The following is a 23,294-nucleotide window of genomic DNA, read 5'->3' as shown; positions in this document are numbered from 1 at the left end:
CATTCGAATAACCCCCACCGTAGTGTAATCGATCACGTACTAGAAAATTTTATTTACATGAAACGCAGAGATGGTGCGCTCCATAGCCTGCTACACTGCACTGGGAAAGAGACAAGAGCAATGAAAGTGTAGTGATGAATGATGAATTGATGATGATGAGGCGCACTTGCCGAGTTTTACGCTACAGAAGAGTCTTCTATACTAAAGGAAAAACAAAAACAAAATCAAATCCACTTGACATCTCTGTAATGCTTCTCATTATGCATTACGTAAATTTCAACTGGACTTGATTTTGCTTGAACCTAGAGAGATTAGTCTTCCTGCATAAAGAGAGAGAGACAGAACGTGTTTTTTTGTTTTTTTTTTGTATTTTTTGCAGTACGACAGCGTAAAAACCTTCCGCCAGGACTCCTGCGTAGTAAAAATAGCGCTCTGTCCAGTTTTCAATTCTTTTTAGATTAGCTTTTATACGAGGTTGAGCATGGTATTCGCCTTGGTTTATAAAGGGCCAGTTAAGCCAAACATGAAACGGGAATCATACTTAATTCCGCTTGCAGTTCGCTTGATTACCTCCAATAATTCTGGGATGGAGGCGAATTATTTCAGTTTTATTTTCTTTTGTTCGTAGTTTACACAGTCGCCTATGCGAGCTCGAGCTCACGGCGACGATAAAAAAAAAAAGGTCAATTGAACTTTTCGCACGTCCTTTCCGTCGACTCGAGACCTATACCAGGCCGAGGCCAATGGTGAACGGTGCGGATGCCACCGCCACTACAATTATCAGTGGCCTCGCCGATGATGCCGTCGATCTGGTCGCGAAAGGGGTGAATTTGAACGAGCGATAGACGACGCGGTTCCCCAAAGGCTGCAGCTGGCGCAGGTTTCCCGCGATCCTGTACTTGCAGCCGCCTGTGTAGGTGTACAGGTTGTTCCTCAGTCTTGACAGCTGCACGCGAACGCAGAACACAAGAAAACGTGTTATACGCCGGCACACGGAGCGTAGAAAGGAAACAGTGCTGGTTCATTGTTCTTTTTTTTTGTCTTCTTTTTACGTCCCAGACGATATGTCCGAGTTGCGAGGGACGTATAGCTGTAGAGCGCTCCGGGTCAACTTAGAGCATCACTTAGAACTTGACATCAAGACCATCGATACTAACAATCCAACCTGTGACCGCGTTCTCATCAGCACGCTGCTATAGAGCCCCTAATAGCACTCGTCACGGCTTTCTTTATCCTTTCTTGATTGCAGGCCTACGAATTTAGAATATATATCAAGCTTATTCTTGTCTTTTTATATATACATATATTAGAACACAAACTAAATTTGTGTAGGGAGGTGGCATATAGTTTGACATTAAGGATTGCGTTTGGAGCTGGTTGAAACAGCATAAGTGGATAAAGCGCTGTATTTCAACTCATAGTATGATACCCTTGTAGTAAACCTACTATTCAAGATCACGAATGAATTGAAACAGAGCGGCCTGGTTTACTTTTGTAAATATGTGACGTTGTAGTTTCCCACTGAAGTAATGAGATATAACGGTAAACCTGATGTTTCTACAATGACCTTAAATACTATTTAAAAATAGCCGTTTTGGCTGTTTATGGAGAATAAATTACGGACAACTACTGATTTCTTCGCACTCAACTTAATTACTATGCCTTTCAGGTTGATTAATAAGGATCTCATACACAATTTTATTTCCTTGGATTCTTTGAAGAATATTAACCCTATTCGTTTTGCTCAGAAAAACAATTTCTTGCTGCCTAAACTTCTAGTTACGGTAAAATGACAGCCTCATTCTGCGCTATTAAAATGTGGAATTCTCTTTCCTACCCCAACAAAACATCGTCATTTCTTACTGCATTAAAAAAACACTTGAAAGCCATATTTTAAACAAATAATTATGTTATGAATTCTTTATTGCATGTATTCTGTTCTTTTTTTTCTCTCTCTTTGTAATTCAGCTTTGTAAATATTTTACATGATACCGATGCACTGTTACTGTTCATGATCACTTTCCTTGCATATTTTCAGCGTTAGTGTGAATTTGTATTTCTCTATCAAATATTTCTGTCATCACAAAACAGATTTATGTATATATAAACTTTTGTTATTACTGTCTTTTATCAATGTAATACTTTTGTAACCCATGTACACGTTTCTTCTGTTGGTTCGGTTAATTTTATATTTCTCTGCTAATTTCGCAATTTGTATCCAATAATCATGTACAGAGGGCCCCGGTATGGTCTTGTGACCTTGGGACCCTCTTCTGCATATCCTTCTTGTTGTAATCCTACTTTGAAAAATAAATAAATGTTTGATTGATTGATTGATTGAAATGAAAGGACGGTTCCTCCTGAGACATGCCGTCAGTGGTGGTTACCACGGGCTGACGGGTGATACGTGGTAATTAGTCGCCAGTTAAAACAAACTTCATTAATGAACTTTTAAACGAGGAGCCCAGCGCCGCCGCGCGCTGGCTGCCCGCTGATGGATGACGTAAGCAGAACGTCGTCTCGAGGGTAAGCGGCTTCGCTCTCGCTGCAGCCTCCCAGTTACGGTTCTGCGCGCTCCGAAAAAAAAAGAGTGCGCGAGGAGGAAAGCATGGGGCGGAAAGCGGAGGATGAGGGTATGGCGAAAGCGTGAGAAGAAACGCGGAGAGCCGCGCAATTGGCGACGACCGCTACGAGACGGCGCCAGAGTAGCGCGCCGCGTCGTCTGTTCACCGATGACTTTTTTATCTTTCTTCGGTCACTGCTTTTCACCGGCTAACAAACGGTAAACGTTATCCCTCGACGCACGACGTGCCTGCATGTATCAGAAGTTTCTCGAATGCTATCGAAAGTAGTATCTGTTAGCTGTTGTCACTTTCGGGAAGCCACGCAGGCGCCAGCGATTGCACTGGAACCTTCGACGAGTCATGCATAAAATCCGACGCGCTTACACCGCAGATGAGACTTTCGACGATCGCCGACTCTGCGACATGTCTCTCTCAAGTTCTTTGCCTCAGTATATCGTGAAATGAAAACATGTATAGAACTGCGCTCAAATTTCGCATTAGGGAGTATCGTAATCATCGGTGAATGTTTTCCAAATGCAAAAGTTGACATGACTCGTACAGAGAGCTCGCTGAAACAAAGTTTAAAAGGTCATTAATTGGGAAATTGGGAAATTAAATGCTGAGTTTGCGGACATGCTTTTTACGTTAATTTATGCCACGGCGCACCTCTGCATTGTCACACCAGTAGACACTTTAACTCTACATGGCTTGCGATATCCCAAGTCGCACATTTTCTAGAGTCACGCGACATGGAAAATGAAACTGCGGTTTAGGCGTGACTGCAGAAAGCAAACGAAGCATCATTCAGGAAGTGCGGCTGGAGCGCTCTAAACCTCCAGCATGCACGAAGCGAATGACCGTGCGCGGCAGCCGGACTAGCCAGAGTGAGCGGCGTCCTAACCGTGATGTCGCTCGCGATAGGGCGACACTCCAAGGTCTGGCCGCTAATATTGTTGCTAGCACTGTGCGACATAAAACATCTATATAGAGCAAAATTGTTCAATTCGTCAGTTTCTTTTTTTTTTTTTTGTCGCCGATGTTTCACCCGCTCCACTTGTACCTCCACTTGTACCAGCGCAGTCCTGAAAACGTGGTTCGCGCTTTCTAGAGAAGTGTGTTAACCTCGGTACATATGATAAATCGACGAAAGAAGTCGATGTAACGCGAATGGCTGATGTCGTCCATATAAAGGCTGTTGTAAGGTGGACGAGGTGTCATCTTGGCCAGCAACGAAGGAGGGGCATTCCCATGCTTTTTTCTACTTCTGTTAACCGAGCGATTCGCTGTACATGCTGCTCTCCACAGCCACGCGAGAGTGACGTGTGCAGTGGAGGCTGCAGTGAAACCACATCCGCCGCAGCCTAAAGTACACGGCAGAAAAACTACGCAAATGCGAGATTCCCGCTCGCGTAACGCATGATTAATTTCCTTCGAAAGCTTTGCCGAGTGGGTGCACATCATTTCGCAAGTACAGTCACACTAATGAGGACAAAAAACTGACAAGTAATGGCATTTGTGGCTTGAGCAGGTGTTAATGCGCAACTTGGTTAATTTGAATATACAGCTGTAATGGTAGGCCTCCGAAAACAAATTTCGCGCCTAGGAGAACGAAATGACTTCACTTCTGTTTTTAACGGATATGACGTCAAATTATTTTTTCTTCCACCGGAAGTCTTCCCACCTCACATAGATGGCGCTAAGCTCCATGAACCGCCGATAAGCCACCATGTTTTAAACGTATGGGCTTCTATGGAAGCTTCGCTACCAGGTGTATTCACCTTGCGCCAAACATGGCCACTCCTCAGAAGAGCAAGTGGGAGAGAGAGGCACGCTGTGAAAAGTAAAAACTTGCTATATGTGGCTAAACACTCCCAGCGACACTAATCCGTTCGTCGGCAGTTTCGAAGTTTGTCAGAGGTACAGCACACGGCCCAGATACCATCTTCGCATACCAACATTTATTGTATCTTGTCGCACGCGAGCGTTGTTGGCGGCGGATTTGAGAAACGTACGAGAAACGTATTTCGAAGGGACAAGGGCAAAATTTAGGAGACGTATTCTCAGCTATACAAATTTTATTCAACGTTACAGTAGAATGTTCGTTTAATTTCCACACGGTGGAACTTTATTCAAGTCGTAACCATGATAATCTTCTTTTTTTTTCTTGCGTGTGCCCGATATAGCGCGCCTAGCCATGTTGCCGCGTTGCACACACAAAAAAAAAAAAAATTAAGAAGCTGGTCTCAAAGTAATGTGTCCGCTAATCCGAGCCCGTGTTCTTCATTGACTGGCTTTCGCTCGTCGGCCCCTTATGGCGAAAACGGTAAGATTGCCGCTGCGATGGGTGAATCGCGGACGGCACAATGCGCTGTGAATTGTTTTTCTTTTGTGCAGGTCTAGGATAACGCTTCATCAACTGATCCTCATCGTAATAAAGATTACGATGCCCTCCTCCAGTACACGCAGCACCACAAAAAGTGAAATAGACGCTCGCCTGCTGCTCCCCGATGGCCACGGTACTCCTGAAGACCACGACGAAGGCGTCGCTGGTGCACGGCGGGAAGCTGAGCGAGCCCAGATAGATGTAGTAGTGTTGCGTCGTGTTGGGCAGCAGGTAGGCCAGGGGCATCATCACCTCTGTCTTGTTGCCGCGGAACGTCATGTGCTCCGAGGCGTTGACGAGCGTGTCCAGAAACGGGTTGTTTTGCTCCTGCTTCTGCAGATACGTCAAAATCGAATCGGGAGGATATTTTACGTGCCAAAGCAACGCAGGGATAAGAGAGAAGACCGCAACCCCGTATAGTTCGGGCAACGGAATAATTTCGGCCAACTGTCGTTCTTTTTAGCGTGCACCTAATCTTCGTATAGACGATCTTATTAAAACTCGGGCACTGCTGCCAGGAATCGAGCACGCTACATCACGCTCAGCAGCTGAACGTCATAGCCACTGGGGCACCGCGACGGGCCCTGCAGGTGTGGATGCAAAGGCCAAACTACACACGTACGCGTGCCGGCGCGCGATAGCTCGCGCCGACAAGCCACACGCATGCGCAAATGGTGCAGCCTAGATCGTACACGTCGAAGCGCGACGCGAGCACAGATATATGTCTCCAGACAAATATCGGTGCTCTGTTGCTGCCTCACAAAATAAGCAACCATGTCTAACCCAAGGTCTAACGAAGGCGAAAATAGTGAGACAAGTGGGCGAGCGCTGGCGCGCGTCTTGTGTTCAAACCGCCATTCCTCGCGAGGCACGGCAAACGCAAGGCGCGAGCTGTCGAGCGCTGGTAAGAGTATACGTGTCGTTTGGCCTTAACAGTTACAGCATGCTCAGTGGTATACCGTACGTGTGAGCCCCCTTCGCCTAGCTGCCTTTACAATGCTTTGTCCAGACCGGCTAAATTTTCACGGGCGTTCTCGCACGCTACTTGATTCTCATTCTTCCATACATTTCACTCTATAGATCTTCACCTGCAACACGAGAAATTCGACGGTGGTAGCAAAGTGTTGCTAGGGCCGATCATACGCACTATAGAACAAAGTGCCGGCCATTGCTTTGGTAAGAGTAGGCGCTTGCCTAAAATCAAACTCCATTGTAGAAGGTGATTGTACCCCTCGATGGAACACGTTCTATCTGATAGGGCTCAACAGAATATATAAACGTACTACATTATCGGTGAATGTAAGAACTCTCTACATTGCAGTTTCAGTGGAAACTTACAAAGTAGCCCCGAATCCTTTAAAACGCTCGTTCGAGCAGCAAAGAGCCAACTCGAAGCGTCACTTTGCCGGGAAAATGCCTGCCACTTCGTCCTCCTTCAAAGCTCGAAATCCGCTTTGCTGGACTCTAGGTTGTGCCTGAGCATTGTCGCACAAATCTGCCTCCTTGTACCAATACACAAATGCAATTTGCGTTTGGGTCTTGTTTGCTCTTTGCTGTAGTGAAGCGTATAAATGCTCACCAAATCGGGATAGCGAATCACACAGCGAGCGGGCACCATTAATCAGTGTAGCTCACCTCAAACAGTATGACGAAAATGGCCAGCCCCTGTCCCCGCCGGATGCATTCAGTGGGCGTGGGCTTCTCTGAGGACACCAGGAGTTGGAGCTGGAAATCAGACAGCATAAGCAAAAGCCATCTTTGCACTTTTGTTCCACACAACATGTTTAAGAGCGCGGTAAAAATATGCGTGATAGATGTTGCAGCGAGGTTGTCTATTACTGATGTGTAAAATAATTTCTCTTTAATTCTGCATTATGGTAACATCACTTAAATGAGTAGTTTGCCAGAGTTACCGGCCATATAAACATCGACATTCGATCCGTTGGTAAGTGCGCTGTGTTCGTTACTGAGTTCCAAAGCACTCAAAACTATTATTGAACGAACCCACTATGCTCTAATTATCTGTTGGGCATAAAGGCGTCTGCAGCAGTATGAAATTGATTTTTAATGGCTCTGTTTCTTCCTTCTACGAAAACAATCATCCAAAGAAAAAATGCTGGTGCGTTGTGGTTGGACATAGCATTTCAAGATTTCATTAACAGCTCGGATATCATCATCATCATCATCATCATCATCATCATCATCATCATCATCATCAGCCTATATTTATGTTCACTGCAGGACGAAGGTCTCTCCCTGCGATCTCCAATTACCCCTGTCTTGCGCTAGCTGAGTCCAACTTGCGCCTGAAAATTTCTGGCTATAGTCTATTGCTCGGCTACAGTGTACAGTAAACGTACTTGGTCAATGGGCTTAATATTTTTTTTCGTCTGCGCCTTAGGTATTCCGTACATGCTAATACCTATACGGATTACGTAGAACTTGACAGTGTAGATGATATTAGTCGATGCTGCATGCATGACAGAAGAAAGTCGCAGTTTCGCCGGAAAGGCGAAGCATCGACTGTGATAGCAACTTATTAGTCAGCTATACGAAGTAAGGATAGTAGTATTATCGGTCCTATAAGGTTGTAAACATTCGCTTACTAACTAAATTTATAATCACGGTGTCAAGCACGCATAGGTAAACATGAACACATCTCGCTCATTGACCGCGGAAACTTGCTGTCAAAACGCTGGAGTGAGGAAGCGCGACAGCAGCAGCGAGCGAATTGACTTTCGTGTTATCTTTCGCTTCAACGTGAACTAAACGTCGAAAGCACAGCGCTTACGCAGCTACCGGCATTCGGCGCACTTTGTCCACATCGTAGATCGCTTTTAAGATACGGCGCCCGCGCGGCCACGCCGTAAGCAGCAGCCGCCAGAGTAGAAGGCCCCCGCCCCTCTCCCTCGCCTCCCCGCCGTGCCTCGCTCGCGAAAGACAGTGCGCTTCCGCCCCGCCTTCCTCCTTCGCGTGCTCGAGATTGAGCAGCGATCGTCGGCTGGCCGACGATCCAGCGTACGGCGCGCGGCGACGATGTTATCGTGTTTGGACTTTATATGGAACATCACGGCGAAGGCGACGACGACAGCGACGGCAGAAATTCGCTTGGAGTGTCCATATAATTGCTATCGCAATAAAACGTTCGAACATATTTTAATGAAGTGATTTCCTTCGCCCGTAAGTGAATGTGGCAAGCACGCAGATACAAGAAATACCTGGATTTAAAAATCGCCGCGCGGGAAGGTTAAGACGCAGATTGTAGATATAAAAGGAGACTTCATGATTGGTGGAGAAAGGTGACAGAATAGATCTGTCGGTAAATAGATGGCATTGACAGCATTTCTTTAAAGCGAACCTTTCTTTCTGCAGTCGGACGAGTTTGGGTGGACAGGGTTACTGCGAGGGTTACTTTTTCTACGTTACCGGGGATAGTGCGAAGTTCACATCTAAGGCGAAACTTTCTATACGGTGCCCGAAGGGTATAGATGCTGCAGTCGGTTGTGGCGCTTGGACTGTGGAGAGGAGGGTGCAAGCGATGCAGATAGGGAAAGGAGCGGCGCCGAGGGTAGGAGGGGTGGCGTGAGAGGTAGTAATGCTTGCCTAATGATTGGCGCAAACCGTAACGCCATAGGATGAGGATAAAGCACGGCGCCTATTGAATGGCTCAAGCGATGACGTCCTCAGGCGGCAGAGTGGTGACAGCACACGTTACCACGGCGCATGGTTGGCTGTGGTGGTGGAGTGGATGCGAAAGCTTGGCTTACACCTATTCCCTTTCACGGTCGGTGCGTGTAACCTGCGTAATATATTTTTCTCTTCATGGTAAAGTAGCACCTATCACAAACTCGATACAAAGGGTCCCGCTAAAATACTATATACTTCACAACGTAACGTGCGACGTGCAACACTTGTGAGATCTTACTAGTGTTGTCCACGGTTTTTGCATGCTAAGTGTCAAGATGGTTGCGTGAGGGAGCGCCAGTGAAGCGTGGTGCATCTACCTCGGCGGCGAAGTTTCGGTCGTCGATGGTGTGCTCAGAGCCCCGCGGGCTGGTCTCGTTGCCGAAATGAAAGATGCCCTTGGACAGGTTGTAGCGCGCGGGCAGCGGTCCGCCGTAGGACTCGAGGTGGGCGTACAGTGGCGTGATGTACACTGTGGGTCAACACAAAAAAATGGCTTTGTAGACGCTGGCAAGCTTCTGAAGATGCCACACAAACGTTTAAATAAATGACGCCGATGGAAGCATCCATTCTTTTTTTTTTTGCGTTGCTGGCTCATTCACACTGCAGGATTAAGCAGTTAACCGGTTAACTTCCCGACTATTGCACCACTGTGTCATTCGTTAATTCAATCACTTCGATTCACGTTTATTTGGTTAACAGGCTGGTTTATCCGTGCTCATGTAAAATTTTCCGTACACGTGTTGGCCAGCAGTCTGTGCTTCGACGAAATGCAGTTGAGGGTCGTTTAAGGTGTCGTGATGGCTACAGAAAATATCTGATTTAAGCTTTAACACGATTTTCCTTCTCCTGTCTTTTTCGCCCACGTAGTACAGGAAATTTATAGTCTACGTCGAGGAGCTTCTAAAAAATTGCCCAAATGTTGCCCTTCCTTTCGGAGAAAGTTCAGACAAGTAGAATATAGGCATGGTCGAAAAATTAATTTGTCTGCACTGAAGCTGCGGCAATGCCAAAGTATCTTCGTGATGTCAAGCCTTGCAGCTTAACCATAGCGGACATGGAGGAAAGGCAGTTACTTCCTTCTTCCCTCCCCAAAATGGGGATGTAGCGTACTCACGCGCGTGTCCTCCGTTCTCGATCGCGAAGCGGAAGGGCACGTTGTAGCCGAGGAAGGAGATGGGCCCGAAGCTCTTGAAGCTCGTCTGCAAGAAGTTGATGTTGATTGGCGACTGGCTTGGGCTGCCGCACGCACTCTCGAAGGCCGGCCAGCCCGCCTCGTCTGCACAGTTGAGTATTCCGGAAGGTGCCGTCATTACTCTATGGAACACTCCGCCAACGTGCTCGCGCTTATAATGTCACCGGTATCTACAATGTCACTGCATTACATCTAGCCGAACCGAAAGCAAGAACTTTCAATTCCTGTGTCGCTATATAGACACGACTGTTTTTCAATAACGTCCTTGGCTTCGATGAAGGTATAGGGAGGAGGAGGGGAGGAAGTAGGTGTAGGTAGCCACTTCTACTCCCTCTTCCTCCCTCTCTCTCTCTTGGCGTTCTCTAGTTATGTCAAGTATTTTGCACTTTACACTCCGTTTCATACATGTCAGGCAACGCTGTGGAAGCTACGCAAGTAGTACGGCCATGTAAGTATGACTCCGCGCGTTACACATTTAAGTTGCTCTTCATCTGCAACATTTTCTACGCAATACATATGTCATATATTGTAATTACAACTTGTTGACGCAAGTTTCAGTCAAATCATATATTACTTGTGCGTATTTGTGCTTCCAGTAGGTAATGTGCTGTGCTTTTCGTCGCGAGCGCAAGGGGTGGTGATGCGCCGCAGAAACATATCAGACCGCTCGTTTGGTTGTAAATAGGTTCACGTCGCCTACATCTCTGATGTAATATATACGTCATTCTTTGAGATGTAAAGGTACGAGAACGAATTGCATGGCGCATACTTAATATCTTTCTTTCACATGTGACGCGCTCTTTTTTGATCGCGGATGCCAGCAGTGAGAGTAGTCTCTCTAGCCTCCGTAGCGTTGCCTGCTATGTATGAAACAGAGAACAGGCTCCATGCATGGATGACGTATGTAGAGGTTCACCTTCCGTAATTCAGGTGGGAGCTAAGACGCCAGGGCATTACTGTTTTCGAATGATCAGCGCTGAGAAGGTTACTTAAATTCTGAATATTTACGGGGGCAAAACCATGGGCTGATTACGAGGCACACTGTAGTGGGGTACTCCAGATTAACACTGACCATCTGGGGCTCCTTAACGTGCACCCAATTCAAAGTACACGGGTGTTCTTGCCTTTCGCCCCCACCAGTATGCGGTCGGCATTGAACCCACGACCTCATGATCAGCAGCACAACGTCATATAACCGCTACTGTTAAGGTTAGACCCATATCAGGCCAATACACAATGAATCCAAGGTTTCACTGCTTCATTGTTTGTTGGTTTCATATGGCAGTGATTTAACAAAATATCAAGCCCTTTGGTTCCGCTTCTCGTTCATCGAAAAGGTTAGTCTTCCACGGTGCATTCACTCTCAAACTAGAAGAATTAGCGAGAACAAAATGAAGGACGTTGTTGAACTTAGTGTCGACTATCAGGGGGCCTTCGTCTATAGCCGCCCACGGGGCAGTTGGGGTTTAGTGGCAATATTTCGGATCCAGCATGTAGCATACAGAAGGATATTGTACGTATTGCATTGTGTGCTACAGAGTTAAATTTATGCGACAGCTCTTTGCTCGTCCTCATCCTGGCTCCGTATTTTCGCGTTTCTGATGTGTACCAAGCTGCACAAATTAGCAAAGTTTTATCGTACTTTCATTTTCTAGCTTAGAAGTGAAATATAAAAACGCTGATTCCATGCGCTGTACTGAAAATCAGGAAATCTCCACGCATGTATTTCAAGCCTCTAGTAAGTGCTTCTCAACGGAGAGCTCCGTTGCACATTTAATCTTCTGCGCGGAGGTTTTGATCTCCGACTTCCACAGTTATAAGCATCGTATTATAAACTTTACGAACGATCTCGTGAGCTGAAATATACAGCAACTCGGGGAAAAAGCCTTAGGAACGTCAAAAAGCTAATTTCGTTAATCCTTTTAACGACATTTGTGTCCCAAGAATTACAATGAGTCGCCCTGTGTATTTCTCTGAAGCGTCCTATGTCTTCTGAGGCATGCGTATTATAATAGTAATTCCCTGTAAAGACTCCCGATCTCAAAATTGTCAGACTCGAGTCACAACAGTGGGCAAGAAAAGAAAAAAAGGAAGCACGCAGAGATCTTGCCACAAGTGTAGCGCGGACGTTCGCTCACTTTTCGAATCAATGGCTTCGTTGCCGCAAGGGGAACACGCTATACTTTTCATATCAATGGTGCTGTTGTAGCAAGTGTAACGAGGACGTTCAGTCACATTTTGCATCACGGCGCAATTGCCGCAAACGTTTGTTCCCATTTCGAATCAATGCGCAGTTGACGCAGGCATATACAGTCGAACCTGGACACAACGAATCTGAAGGGGATCACAAAGAAGTTCGATATATAGGTAATTTGATATAATAAAATAAACTTTCTTTTACGGAAATTTTCTAGGGGATCTTACAGCTGTTCCATGTACAGAATAATTCGTTACATGTGATTTCGATATATCCGGGCTCGGCTGTACAGTAATTCGTTATATGAGGGTTTGATACATTCGGGTACAATTATTCGTTATAGGTTGATTCGATTTATCTGGATTCGACTGCAGCGCGGACTTCCGTTCATTTTTCGTACCAACGGCATAGTTGCCGCAAACCTATAGCGCAGAGGTTCACTCACTTTTCGTATCAACGGTGTCCGCCTTTGTCGCGTTTCCGCACTGCGGTGTCTTGTAAGCCCACCTGGTGCCGTCGCAGTACTCGCCCCCTGCAGGCGGAACGCACACCTCCTTTTGATGCCTGAACGCAAAGTGCAACTGCTAGAAACTAGCGGGTCTTTTTACCGCGTAAAGGGAAACAGTTTGTGACCGGTGAAGTGGCCTTATCCTAGAACTTATGCCATGCGCATCACCACGCAACGAAGTTGAGACAACTGGCGTGTGCGGAGCTCTTGCTGCTGAGAAGTGCGCACGCGTAAAACGCGTAGACGTGGCCCACATTTCGAAAACGCAAATGCTCTTATTAAACATTACGATCCATCACCCACGACTACCGGTCAAGCGAAGAAGCTTTCAAGTTTTCGACGGGCTTTCAACAAGATCCATTAAAAGGAGCATGAGGTCTCCGACGCATTGTCCATACTTTGTCTGTTGAAGTAATAAATAATTTCTTGAAAGCCAGTTTCGGCGCTGCTGGTTCTTACGATCAATACACAACTGGTCTGATTTAGTTTTTGAGAAGAAATAAGAATTCAGAGCCATAACATTAAGAATAAATTTGCCATAACTGTGGCACTATACTAAGAACAGTTGTCGTCGAGCTGTACCGAAGCGGCTTATCACCGCCACTCACATCCCAATGGCGTCAGGGAGCGACCCGCGACGAACCGGCGCAGGTGTCTTCTAGACTGCTCGGACCCGTGGAAGGACCAGCAGAGCAGCCACGTGGTCACCAGCACCGATGACATGGGCCTACCACGCTGTCCGCGGTAGTTGATGCCTGTGATTGCATCAGCGGCAGTTATGTCCAAGGCCTATAGGCTCTGATGCCGTGATTTAAAAACCTCGGATACGGGTACTCACGCTTCGGTCTCAAGAGGAAACTTTAGCTTCCTCTTGAGCTTCCTCTTTAGCTTCCTCTTGAGGAAACTATAGCTTCCTCTTGAGACCGAAAAATCGGTGTTCTTGGTTGGACGTGATGATATTGAAACCGAAAATCGGTGTTCGAAAATATAAAGGCACGGAGTTTACAAATTCGTAATTCTTCAGCAAGAAAAAATATCGCAGTTATGTGAACTGCATCGGTTAGAACACCCAAAGTGGACAAAGTTTATATATTGTAACGCACGCAAACAACTCATGGAGATATTGTGCCGACTACCGCCGCTTCAATGCCGTCACAAAGAAAGACTTGTATCCCTAACCGCGCATTGACGATGCTGTTTACTGCCTTTGCTCCGCCTCATACTTTTCGTCGGTTAACCTCCGGTCCGGGTATTGGCAGATACCGATGCACCCGTCTGACAGAGAAGACCGCTTTTGTTATGCCTGACGGACTCTGAGTTTAACGTCATGCCGTTTGGCTTATGTAATGCCCCAGCAACATTCGAACAATTTATGGACTCCGTCCTCCGCGGTCTCAAATGGGAGATCTGTATGTGTTATTTAGATGATGTGATTATTTTCGGCCGAACTTTCCACGAGCACAACCAGCAGCTCGGCGTTGTCTTGAACTGCATCCAACAGGCTGGCCTCATTTTAGACACTAAGAAGTGCCATTTCGGTGAGCGTCAAGCCCTTGTGCTGGTATATCTCGTCGGCAAGGACGGTATACGGCCAGATCCCCAAAATATGTTTGCTGTTCGCAACTTTAGGCAGCCGAAGACAGTGAAAGACCTCAGAAGTTTCCGGGGCCTTTTTTCTTATTTTCGCAGGCTTATTAAAGACTTCGCCCAGCTTGCTTGTACCCTGACTAACCTGCTTCGCAAGGGCACTACCTACGTATGGGCCACTCAGTGCGAGGCTGCTTACGAGTAGCTGAAGTTTTTGCTCACCACTGGGCCACTTCTCCGCCATTTCGATCCGGAGGCGGTCACCGAACTGCATACTGTTGCAAGTGATGTGGGCGTTGGTGCTGTGCTCGTCCAGTTTCACAGCACTCGCCAACACGTCGCTGCCTACGCAAGTCGTACTCTAAGCTGAGAGCAATTATACAGTCACGGAAGTGTAACGTCTTGCTGTTGTTTTCGGCATCCACAAGTTCAGACCATATTTGTATCGCCGCCATTTCAAGATTGTTACCGACCATCATTCCATCTACTGGCTCGTTGGACTGCGTGACCCAGCTGGCCGGTTGGCTCGGTGGGCCTTGCGGCTCCAAGAATATAACTTTTCCGTTGCTTACAAGAGTCGTCGGTGCCACACAGATGCCAGCTGCTTATCTCGTCTTCCCTCTCAGGCCAAGGGCACTGATGATGACGATTTCGACGACTACCTAACTACAATCTCATCCGACTTTCCTGACATCGCCGTCTTCCAGAACAAACAACAGCGCGACCCTTCACTAAAGCCGATTACTGATGCTACCCGCAGATCCGAACGGCCTACGCCATTTGTGATTCGTGACGCTCTGTTTTACCACAAGAATTATTCTAACAACGTCGCTCCACTGCTCCTCGTCGTCCCAGAATGTCTACGCCTTGCGGTACTACAGGCCATGCCCGACGACCTTACATACAGGCACCTCGAATGTTCGAACGCTCCACTGCCTCCGACAACGTTTCTATTGGCCTCAATTGTGGAAGACAACCAAGCAGTACGTTGCCAACTGTGATGTCTGCCAACGCCACAAACAGCTGACTACGGCTTCTGTAGGAACTCTGCAACCAGTTAGACCATCGCCGACTTCACGTTTTGAGAAAGTGGGTATAGATTTACTCGGTCCCTTCCCCAAGTATTCCACCGGCTGCCGCTGGATAATCATGTGCGTGGATTATTTAACGCGTTATACTGAAACAATGACACTTGTTTCAGCTACAACAGCCGATGTTTTGGGGTTTCTTCTGCATTCTATTATCCTCCGTCACAGAGCTCCTCGTGTGGTGATAATTGATCGCGGCCGGTAGTTTACCGCTGACGTCTTAGCAGAGTTAATGCGCCTTTGTGGAACTTAGTATCCGCAGCGAACCATCCGCAAGCCAACGGCCTAACCAAGCGCACCAATCGTAACATAGTCAACATAATTTCAATGTATGTCTCAGAGGATCATAAGAACTGGGATACCGTATTACCGTTCATCGCGTATGCCGTAAACACAGTGAAACATGATGTCACAGGATACGCACCTTTCTTTCTCCTCTACGCTCGCCATTTTCAAAGTCTCCTCGACAGCATACTTCCTTTTTGCCCTAAAGAAGATGCTTCTGCCGCGCAGATAATGTGTCGTGCCGAAGAAGCACGTCGACTCGCCCGGCTCAGAACCCTATCGTCGAATGCTCATGCCAAGGCTCGCTACGACGCACAACATTTGCCCGTCAGATTCGCCACCGGTGACTTCGCGTGGTTGTGGACACCAGTTCGGAAAAGAGGACTTCCCCAAAAGCTTCTCTCCAAGTATTTGGGCCCGTTCGTCATTCTCAAATGCTTGAGTGAAGTGACCTACGTCGTCGCTAAAGTGACCACTGATAACCGCCGTGCACTCAAGACGCAAGTTGTGCACGTCGCACGATTGAAACCGTACCATCAACGCACACTCTGACTCGCTCGCTGCGCTTCGTCTGCCCCGGAAGAAAATGAAAACGCCGCCCAGGAGGAGACTAGAAGAGTAAGTGGAAGTGGAAATATAGTGTTTTGGGTGATCGGCTGTTTAGAACCATCCCATGTCTTCTTTACCCTTTTCACTGCAAATAAATTAATTCTCCATCCGTAACAATGTTATTGATATCTTAAGTGAATTTATTACAATGTTCACAAGGATTTTGCAATTGGTGGTGTAGTTAAGAGGTGGTGTACTTAATGCATAAATCCTGTCCACTTTAGATGTACTATTATACACTTTGCAGCATTGTAATATCATTTTCATTGCTGATATACAGAGTTGTAAACTTGGATATTTCATTTTCTGAAAATTTGCGATCTTCAAGGATACATTTTTTTTTAATCAACGGCTTAAATCAAAAGTCCTATCTCAACTAACCCTAATTTTTAACATTTTCTTTTAAATGCAAGAAACCTCATCAAATTTGGTCCAGTGGTTGCCGAGAACGACGGTTTATCGTTTCCCATGCGTTTCCCATGCATTAAATGGAAGTCCCCAAGGCAAAGCCTCCTCTTAATTTCACTACCGAAAAAATTTTAATTAAGTTAAATTTTGGGGTTTTACGTGCCAAAACCACGATCTGATTATGAGGCACGCCATAGTGAGAGACTGCGGAAACTTGGACCACCTGGGTTTTTTTTAACGTGCACCTAAATCTAAGTACACGGGTGTTTTCGCATTTCGCCCCCATTGATATGCGGCCGCCGTGACCGGTATTCGATCGCGCGACCTCGTGCTCAGCAGTCCAACACCATAGCCACTGAGCAACCACGGCGGGTATGCACTACCGGACGCGCCAGCGTCCGGTAGTGCATACCGCTTGCTTGTTACCGCTTGCCGCTTGCTTGTTCTCCGTCATAGCGGAGCAATCCAGGCAGCCACACAGTTGGCCTGTAATAGCAAGTAACCGCTTTGCCAGGCTATCTGTTCTACGCTTCAGTTCATAAAATGCCGACAGCAGCCCCGGGGATCATCACTAATCGCCATTCGCTGTGACTTGGAACCAATGAGTGCAAATTTTTTACTATATGCGACTCGCCAGGAGCAGTAAGTGAGGTGCACAAGGATAGAGAGTCTGTTAATACTACCGCGGTTGTTGTGGGAGGCTGTAGCTTACGCAAAGCTAAGACAACAGCTAGGAATTCCGCTAGGAATATTGGAGTATAGTCGGGGAGTCGAACAGAAAAGACCAGTCTAATGCAGATGAAAAAATTCCAACCCCGGCTTTTTCCTCACTCTGCGAAGCATCTGTGGCTATAATTACGTTTGTTTGGAGCTTGTCCAAGTGATCTTGGAGTAAGCCGTTAAGAATATGCCAGGGAAGTGCTTCGCATGGTTGGGGTATATGTTATCATAAGTAATAACCAATGAATTTTGGATGCTGCTTACCGTGATTATATCATTTAATCGTACATTTAACGGACTTAATAACGATTCTGTTTTATTCACCTGTGGCGTGTGAAACCGAGGCCATGGGACTCCAAAAATAAAGCGGGTTGACCAATAAATATCGACTGGGATCTTCTATTGGTGATTCATAGAGCCTTATGAATGTTTGAACAGTGAGTATTTTAAATCTCATTTCTAGGGAAGGAAGTCGTGATTCCTTGTAGAGCACGGCGTTTGCTACAAACTTTGGCAGCCCCAGACATAAACGAAGTGCTTCCCTTTCCAGCAAAAGTAGTGGACGTAGTTTGTAAGCAGGGGAGCCAGAGAATAACACACAGCCGAACTCTAGAATTGGCCGGATATACATGCGGTAAATCATTAAAAGTGTGTCCCTGCGCATGCCCCATCGATTATTGCTAATCCTTTTCAATATCCCCATTGCACGGGAAGCTTTTGAGGTTATATTTTCAATATGTAGACGCCAGTTAAGGTTTCCATCATAAACAATTCCTAGGTATCTGACTTTTTCCACTTGTGGAATAGTGGAATGGCGGTACGAAAGGGATATCGTAAATGGGTCTTGTACCGGAAAGACAAGAACAGCGCTCTTATTTACATTAAGAGACAAGTGAATACTATCCAGCCAAGCTTCCAACTCGCATAAGTATTCCTGTAAGTACTCGTACAGTGCTGAATATCATTTGCCGAAGCAAAAAACGCTATATCATCAGCGTAAACGTACGTGCATATATTCTGATGACAAGGAATGGAGCTTAGCAATATATTAAACAAAAGCGGAGATAACACTGAGCCTTGTGGAACCCCGCGTGTTTGTCTGAATTTTCCTGATGCAATTCCACTTTGCGCACAGTAAAACTCCCTGCCCTGCAAGAACTCAGCAGTCCACGTTATGAAGTAATCAGGTAATCTAATTTCCTGCATCCTTTCTGTTAAAATAGGGTATTCCACACTATCGTATGCTTTTGAAATGTCTAATGTAACTAGAGCTGCACATTGGTTGTGGTAGCGAGCCAATTGAATTCTGCTTTCTAGGTCGACGTGTGCGCACCAGATTGACATCCCTGGCCTAAATCCAATTTGACAGGGGCTCAATAATTCTCTTGTTGTCACAAATTCAATCATGCGGGTGTATAATAACCTTTCTATTAATTTTACAAAATTTGATGTTAGAGAGATCGGCCGAATATTGTCTAGTACATACCCTTTGTTTTGGTCTTTGAGCAGTGGAATCACCTTCGCGATTCTCCACACAGGAGGGATCCAAGCATATTGTATTGAGTGATTTACAGTATCTAACAGAACGTTAGGAGCGATGTCAAATAGAAGTTTAAGCATCTTAGTAGTGAGTCCATCAGGACCTGGGGCTGCAGCTGGTAAACATGAAACAGCCTCCGACAATTCCGACAAAGAAATCTCTTCGAAATCTTCAAATGTGCCCAGTCTTTGAGGAGAGGAGGGAAAACAGGTCGAGAATCGGACCTCCAAACCTCTCGCAATTACCTCTAGAGATTCGACTTTATCACTCGTGGTTAAAACTATTGACTCCAAGTTCAAGGGACGCGGAATAAATTTTGTGATCTTAAAAACCGAAACAGTGCACGCTTATTATTTGACTTTGAAAGAAATTCAAAATGACGAACATTGTAATCATCTTTTGCCTGAGATACCGTTCTTTTAAACGTTCCAGCCATAAATTTATAGTTATTCCAGTTTCTCGGAGACTGGTTCTGCATGAGTTGTTTCCACGCAGCTTTCCGTCGCTTGTAAGCCCGCGAGCAGTCGTCATTCCACCAACGCGTAGAAGTACTGTTCTTGCTAGCTTTTAACTGGAATTCTGATCTTTTGCGCGAAGTCTCTAAGATTGAGCAAATATCCTCAGCGTTCAATGCATGATTTTCAATTGTTGATTTGAAAGTGGTTTGCAAACATTTTTTAAATCTATTGTAATCCACAAATGAGTGGATTCGAGCCTCCACGGCGGACTGCGAACCTATGACTTCAAACTTAATTGGAACGTGATCACTATTTGTCCCAACATTCACTGTTTCCCATGCTGATATGGAAAGACCTGGACCCGAAAATGTAAGATCCAGCACAGATCTAAACTGTCCGCGAAGAAATGTAACTGATCCCGAATTTTGACATAGAAAATTATTACTTGTTGCCCAGTCCCACAGACGCTTACCACACTGGTCTGATCTGACTCCCCAGGATATATGATGTGAGTTGAAGTCTCCAGCCAATACAATTTCTTTACCGCATTTTGCCAGAACTAAGTCTAGTGGGCGTGTATCCTGAACACCCGAAGGAAAATATACATTAGCCAACGAGAAGGGCCTACTGCCAGGGAGAGTAATTTCTACCGCTAAAATTTCACATTCTGGAGACATCAGCTGGAATGATATATTTGCCCTGTGGCAAAACTTGCTTGATACCATAATTAATAAGCCCCCTCCTTTAGACGGACGATCTAGGCGAAACGATCTAAAATCACGTAAACAAAATAATTTTTCAGGAGATAACCAAGTTTCTTGCAGTATAATTATATCTGGACAAAGTTGATAAGACAGAACGTTTAAATCGGTAGAAGCAGCGAATATTGATCTGCAGTTCCACTGTAGTACCCTCATCTACCTTCCGGTGATGAGAGCACCGCAGAGGCAACTGCCTCCTCCAAAATATTAGATTTTGAGTTGACTTCAGAGAGGATTTTCTTAGATTTACTAATTGAGCGTAAAGTGGTATTCTCCAGTGGAGAAAACCTCCTTTTCTGAGCCCTCACATCAATTTCCATGTTTGAGGTATCCTGTGAATCAGAATTGACTGAGCTAGTAGTGTCTTTGCTTGAGGAACCTGGAATAGGCCTAACTTGTTTTATGAGAGATGTTGCAATAACCTCATCTTCCTGAGCGTGAGGTGTAGTAGCATTCATTTCAGAGTGCATTGGTTGAGCAGTAGCAGTCGGTAATAATTGCACTAGTTGTGAGGATACAAGGCCATTAAAACATTCCGTGACGCTTTCTACAATACGCTCCATGATTTTAGCCATAGACTTTTCAATCGCTTGTGCGATTACCTCTGACAGGGTTCCATCAACGACAGCCTGGTGTCGTGCTGTCACACTCGCATATCCATGAGCTCTTTCCTTTACGGCCACAATGGCATCTCGGCGTGAGCAACGCCTTTTGTCCATAACTTCCAGGATTTGAATTTCTTGATTTCTAGCAGGGCAGTTAGAATAATCAGCCTTGTGGGCTCCATCGCAAAGGCAACACGTGTCCGATTGAGCCGAGCAGTCACTAGCGGAATGGCTCTCCCCGCATGTACAGCAGCGAAGGCTAGATTTACAACCGCCTATGCTATGTCCGAAGCGCCAACAATTGCGGCATTGTAATGGGCGCGAGGCAAGCGGATCCACTCTGAAGATCAGAGGCCAGACCTTTATCTCAGTGGGGCAAGATGTACCCGCAAACGTGGCAATTACTGATTCTGTGGGTACACGTGCATTGTCCACTAGTCTGTTGCACCGGTAAACAGAAATTGCCCCAGCCGCGGAGAGCTTTTCCAGGGTCTCTGCCGGACTTAAATTCGAGTCCACACCACGAACTATTCCCTTGGTACAGGCAAGATGCGGAGGGATGAAGGCACTTACTTGCAATGATCCAAATGATGAGCACTTAAGTAGGTCATACACGCACGCCTGGTCTGGCGATCGGCAAACAATCCCACCCCTGCCAAACTGTCGTACATCGGTGATGTGCAAGTAGTGATGCGTGGCCGCCTGAAGCTGAGCCTGCACTGCCTTTGGGTTGTTTAGCCGGATGGTTCCTCCATGCAAAGGCACCAGCGCCACAGGAATGCTGCTCACCCCGCTACGGAAGAAAGCTTCAAGAGGCATTTGATCAGGTGGTAGGGAGGCCGACCAAGGCGGAGATCGCCCGGGCCATCCCCGGAGAATTTGTCGACATCTGTGGCACTATCTGACTATATAAAAATTAAATTTCTCTCAAAACGATACTTAGCACCCACAATCAGGGAAATAAATCCGCCCGACACTTAGCCGAAACCCCAAGAGCTCACAGTTCGTAGAACCAGGCAGGGACCAGGCAGAACGTGAATCCCCGAGAGGACGAGTCCTTGTCCTTGTACGCTGCTCGAGGTGCCGTGCCTCCTCTTCCTGCCCCGATGAAGTACCACCATGTCTTATCTCCGCTTTTCACTGTAAATAAATCCATTCTTCATCCGTAACAATATCTTTAAAAAAAGAAAATAAAAGAAGTGAACAAATAAGCATTGCGAAAAAACAGCAAGAAGTGAAAAATAGTTAAATTATAGATTACATATTATAGGGCATTTTTCAGACGCTGACAGCAAGCGCTAGCGTGGGGCAGTGGAAAAGTATCCGACTTTCACGCAGCGGGCCTGGCTTCGATCCCAGTGGAGGCCGGGTACTTTTTCGCCCTATCGGCGACAGCGGTTAGGCCAACGTAAATATACCTGGTAGCGAAGCTTCCATAGAAGTCCATACGTTCAAAACATGGAGGCGATCATCGGCGGTTCATTGGGCTTAGCGCCATCTGTGTGAGGAGAGAACACTTCCTGCGGAAGAAAAAAGTAATGTGACGTCATATCTGTTAAAAATCAAAGTGACGTCATATCTGTTAAAAATAAGTGACGTCCTTTTGTTCTCAAAGGCCCGAAATTTGTTTTCGGAGGCCTGCGATTAGAGCTATATATTCAAATGCCCCGCCATTCGACTTTATGGGCGTTTCGAGCTTTCAGCGCAGAAAGCGATGCAGGAAAAGGTCCGCCGTACGGGTGTCGAAATCGCACCGCTGCACATAACATACTTTCTTTGGAGGCGGACGAACACTTTGGGAGTAGAGTACTCGTCCTTTCGTGGGACGCCAAGCCCGTCGGCCGGCGCTGTCGCACGAGAACTAAAGTAAATAAGTATCTGGTAGTCGCAAGAAAGAATGAAACTACCCGCGTCACCAAATTCAGACAAACGTTGACAAGCAAAACAACACAACATGTGAGGGGGGCGTATTGTAACAGGTTAAATTACGAACGCGCCTTTCTCCACACTTCAAGAGCTGCATTGTATTGCAAGTGATAGCGACGTCAACGCCCGCCGCTATCGATGGGCGCTCTTACGGTGGGCGCTGAAAAAAGGTATTTATTGATAACAATCAAGTAAAGTAGAGTTGTCTCTTCTTTTCATACCATGCGTGTATAAATTTGACTAGGAATTTTATTTTCGTTGAATATATATATAACTGTGTCTCGCTTTAATTTCAAAAAAACGCTTTTTTCTTTCCCAGTGTTTGTTCCCTCCAAACGTAGTAGTCGTGCTTCAATCGTTGCTCCCATAACCACCCTTGCTGATGTCGGTGACAATTCGTTCTTAACCACTTTTCTCCCGAAGCTTCTCGGCCTATTTGAATCGACCTTGGTTAGGCGGCGGCGGCGGCGGACAACGACGCGAAGCGAAACGGCTATTAGAATGAGCCCATAACAGCTTACGCTGTAAAAGAAACAGTGGGAAATTCATCGCTGAGAAGACCGATAACATAGAGTGCAACGCAACTTGAAAAAAACGATATTGAAATATCCAAGAATTTAGAAAAAAAAGGAAACAAAAGTGATTGAATCGTCGCGATGGCACATCACAAGTCGCCGTATAGCGTCGAAGTCCCAAGTTATAACGAAATTATTTTTAAACAGTTCTGATGGCGTCCAGGCAACAATGGTTGCCTGTGTACTGTCAAAGGTTCATAT

At 46.1% G+C, this 23,294-nt stretch overlaps 2 protein-coding genes across 5 annotated transcripts in view; one reads left to right on the top strand and one right to left on the bottom strand.

Annotated features, from left to right (window-relative positions):
* The window catches only part of LOC119445555 (uncharacterized), a 535,946-nt gene that overhangs the window by 99,441 nt on the left and 413,211 nt on the right, over positions 1–23,294 (top strand). The window lies entirely within an intron of this gene.
* Positions 684–21,748, bottom strand: LOC119445556 (uncharacterized). The gene is made up of 10 exons (XM_049664634.1): positions 21,594–21,748; positions 21,243–21,385; positions 14,341–14,463; positions 13,140–13,286; positions 12,469–12,555; positions 9,749–9,910; positions 8,952–9,103; positions 6,583–6,672; positions 5,007–5,280; positions 684–946 (listed from the first exon to the last, which is right to left on the bottom strand). Exons 1-10 carry the CDS (start codon positions 21,746–21,748, stop codon positions 684–686), a joined length of 1,596 nt encoding a protein of 531 aa, XP_049520591.1.

Source organism: Dermacentor silvarum, chromosome 3 (genome assembly GCF_013339745.2).
Source record: "Dermacentor silvarum isolate Dsil-2018 chromosome 3, BIME_Dsil_1.4, whole genome shotgun sequence".
Taxonomy (NCBI): domain Eukaryota; kingdom Metazoa; phylum Arthropoda; class Arachnida; order Ixodida; family Ixodidae; genus Dermacentor; species Dermacentor silvarum.
The sequence above is the reverse complement of the archived record's forward strand: the minus strand, read 5'-3'. Positions and strand labels throughout refer to the sequence as shown.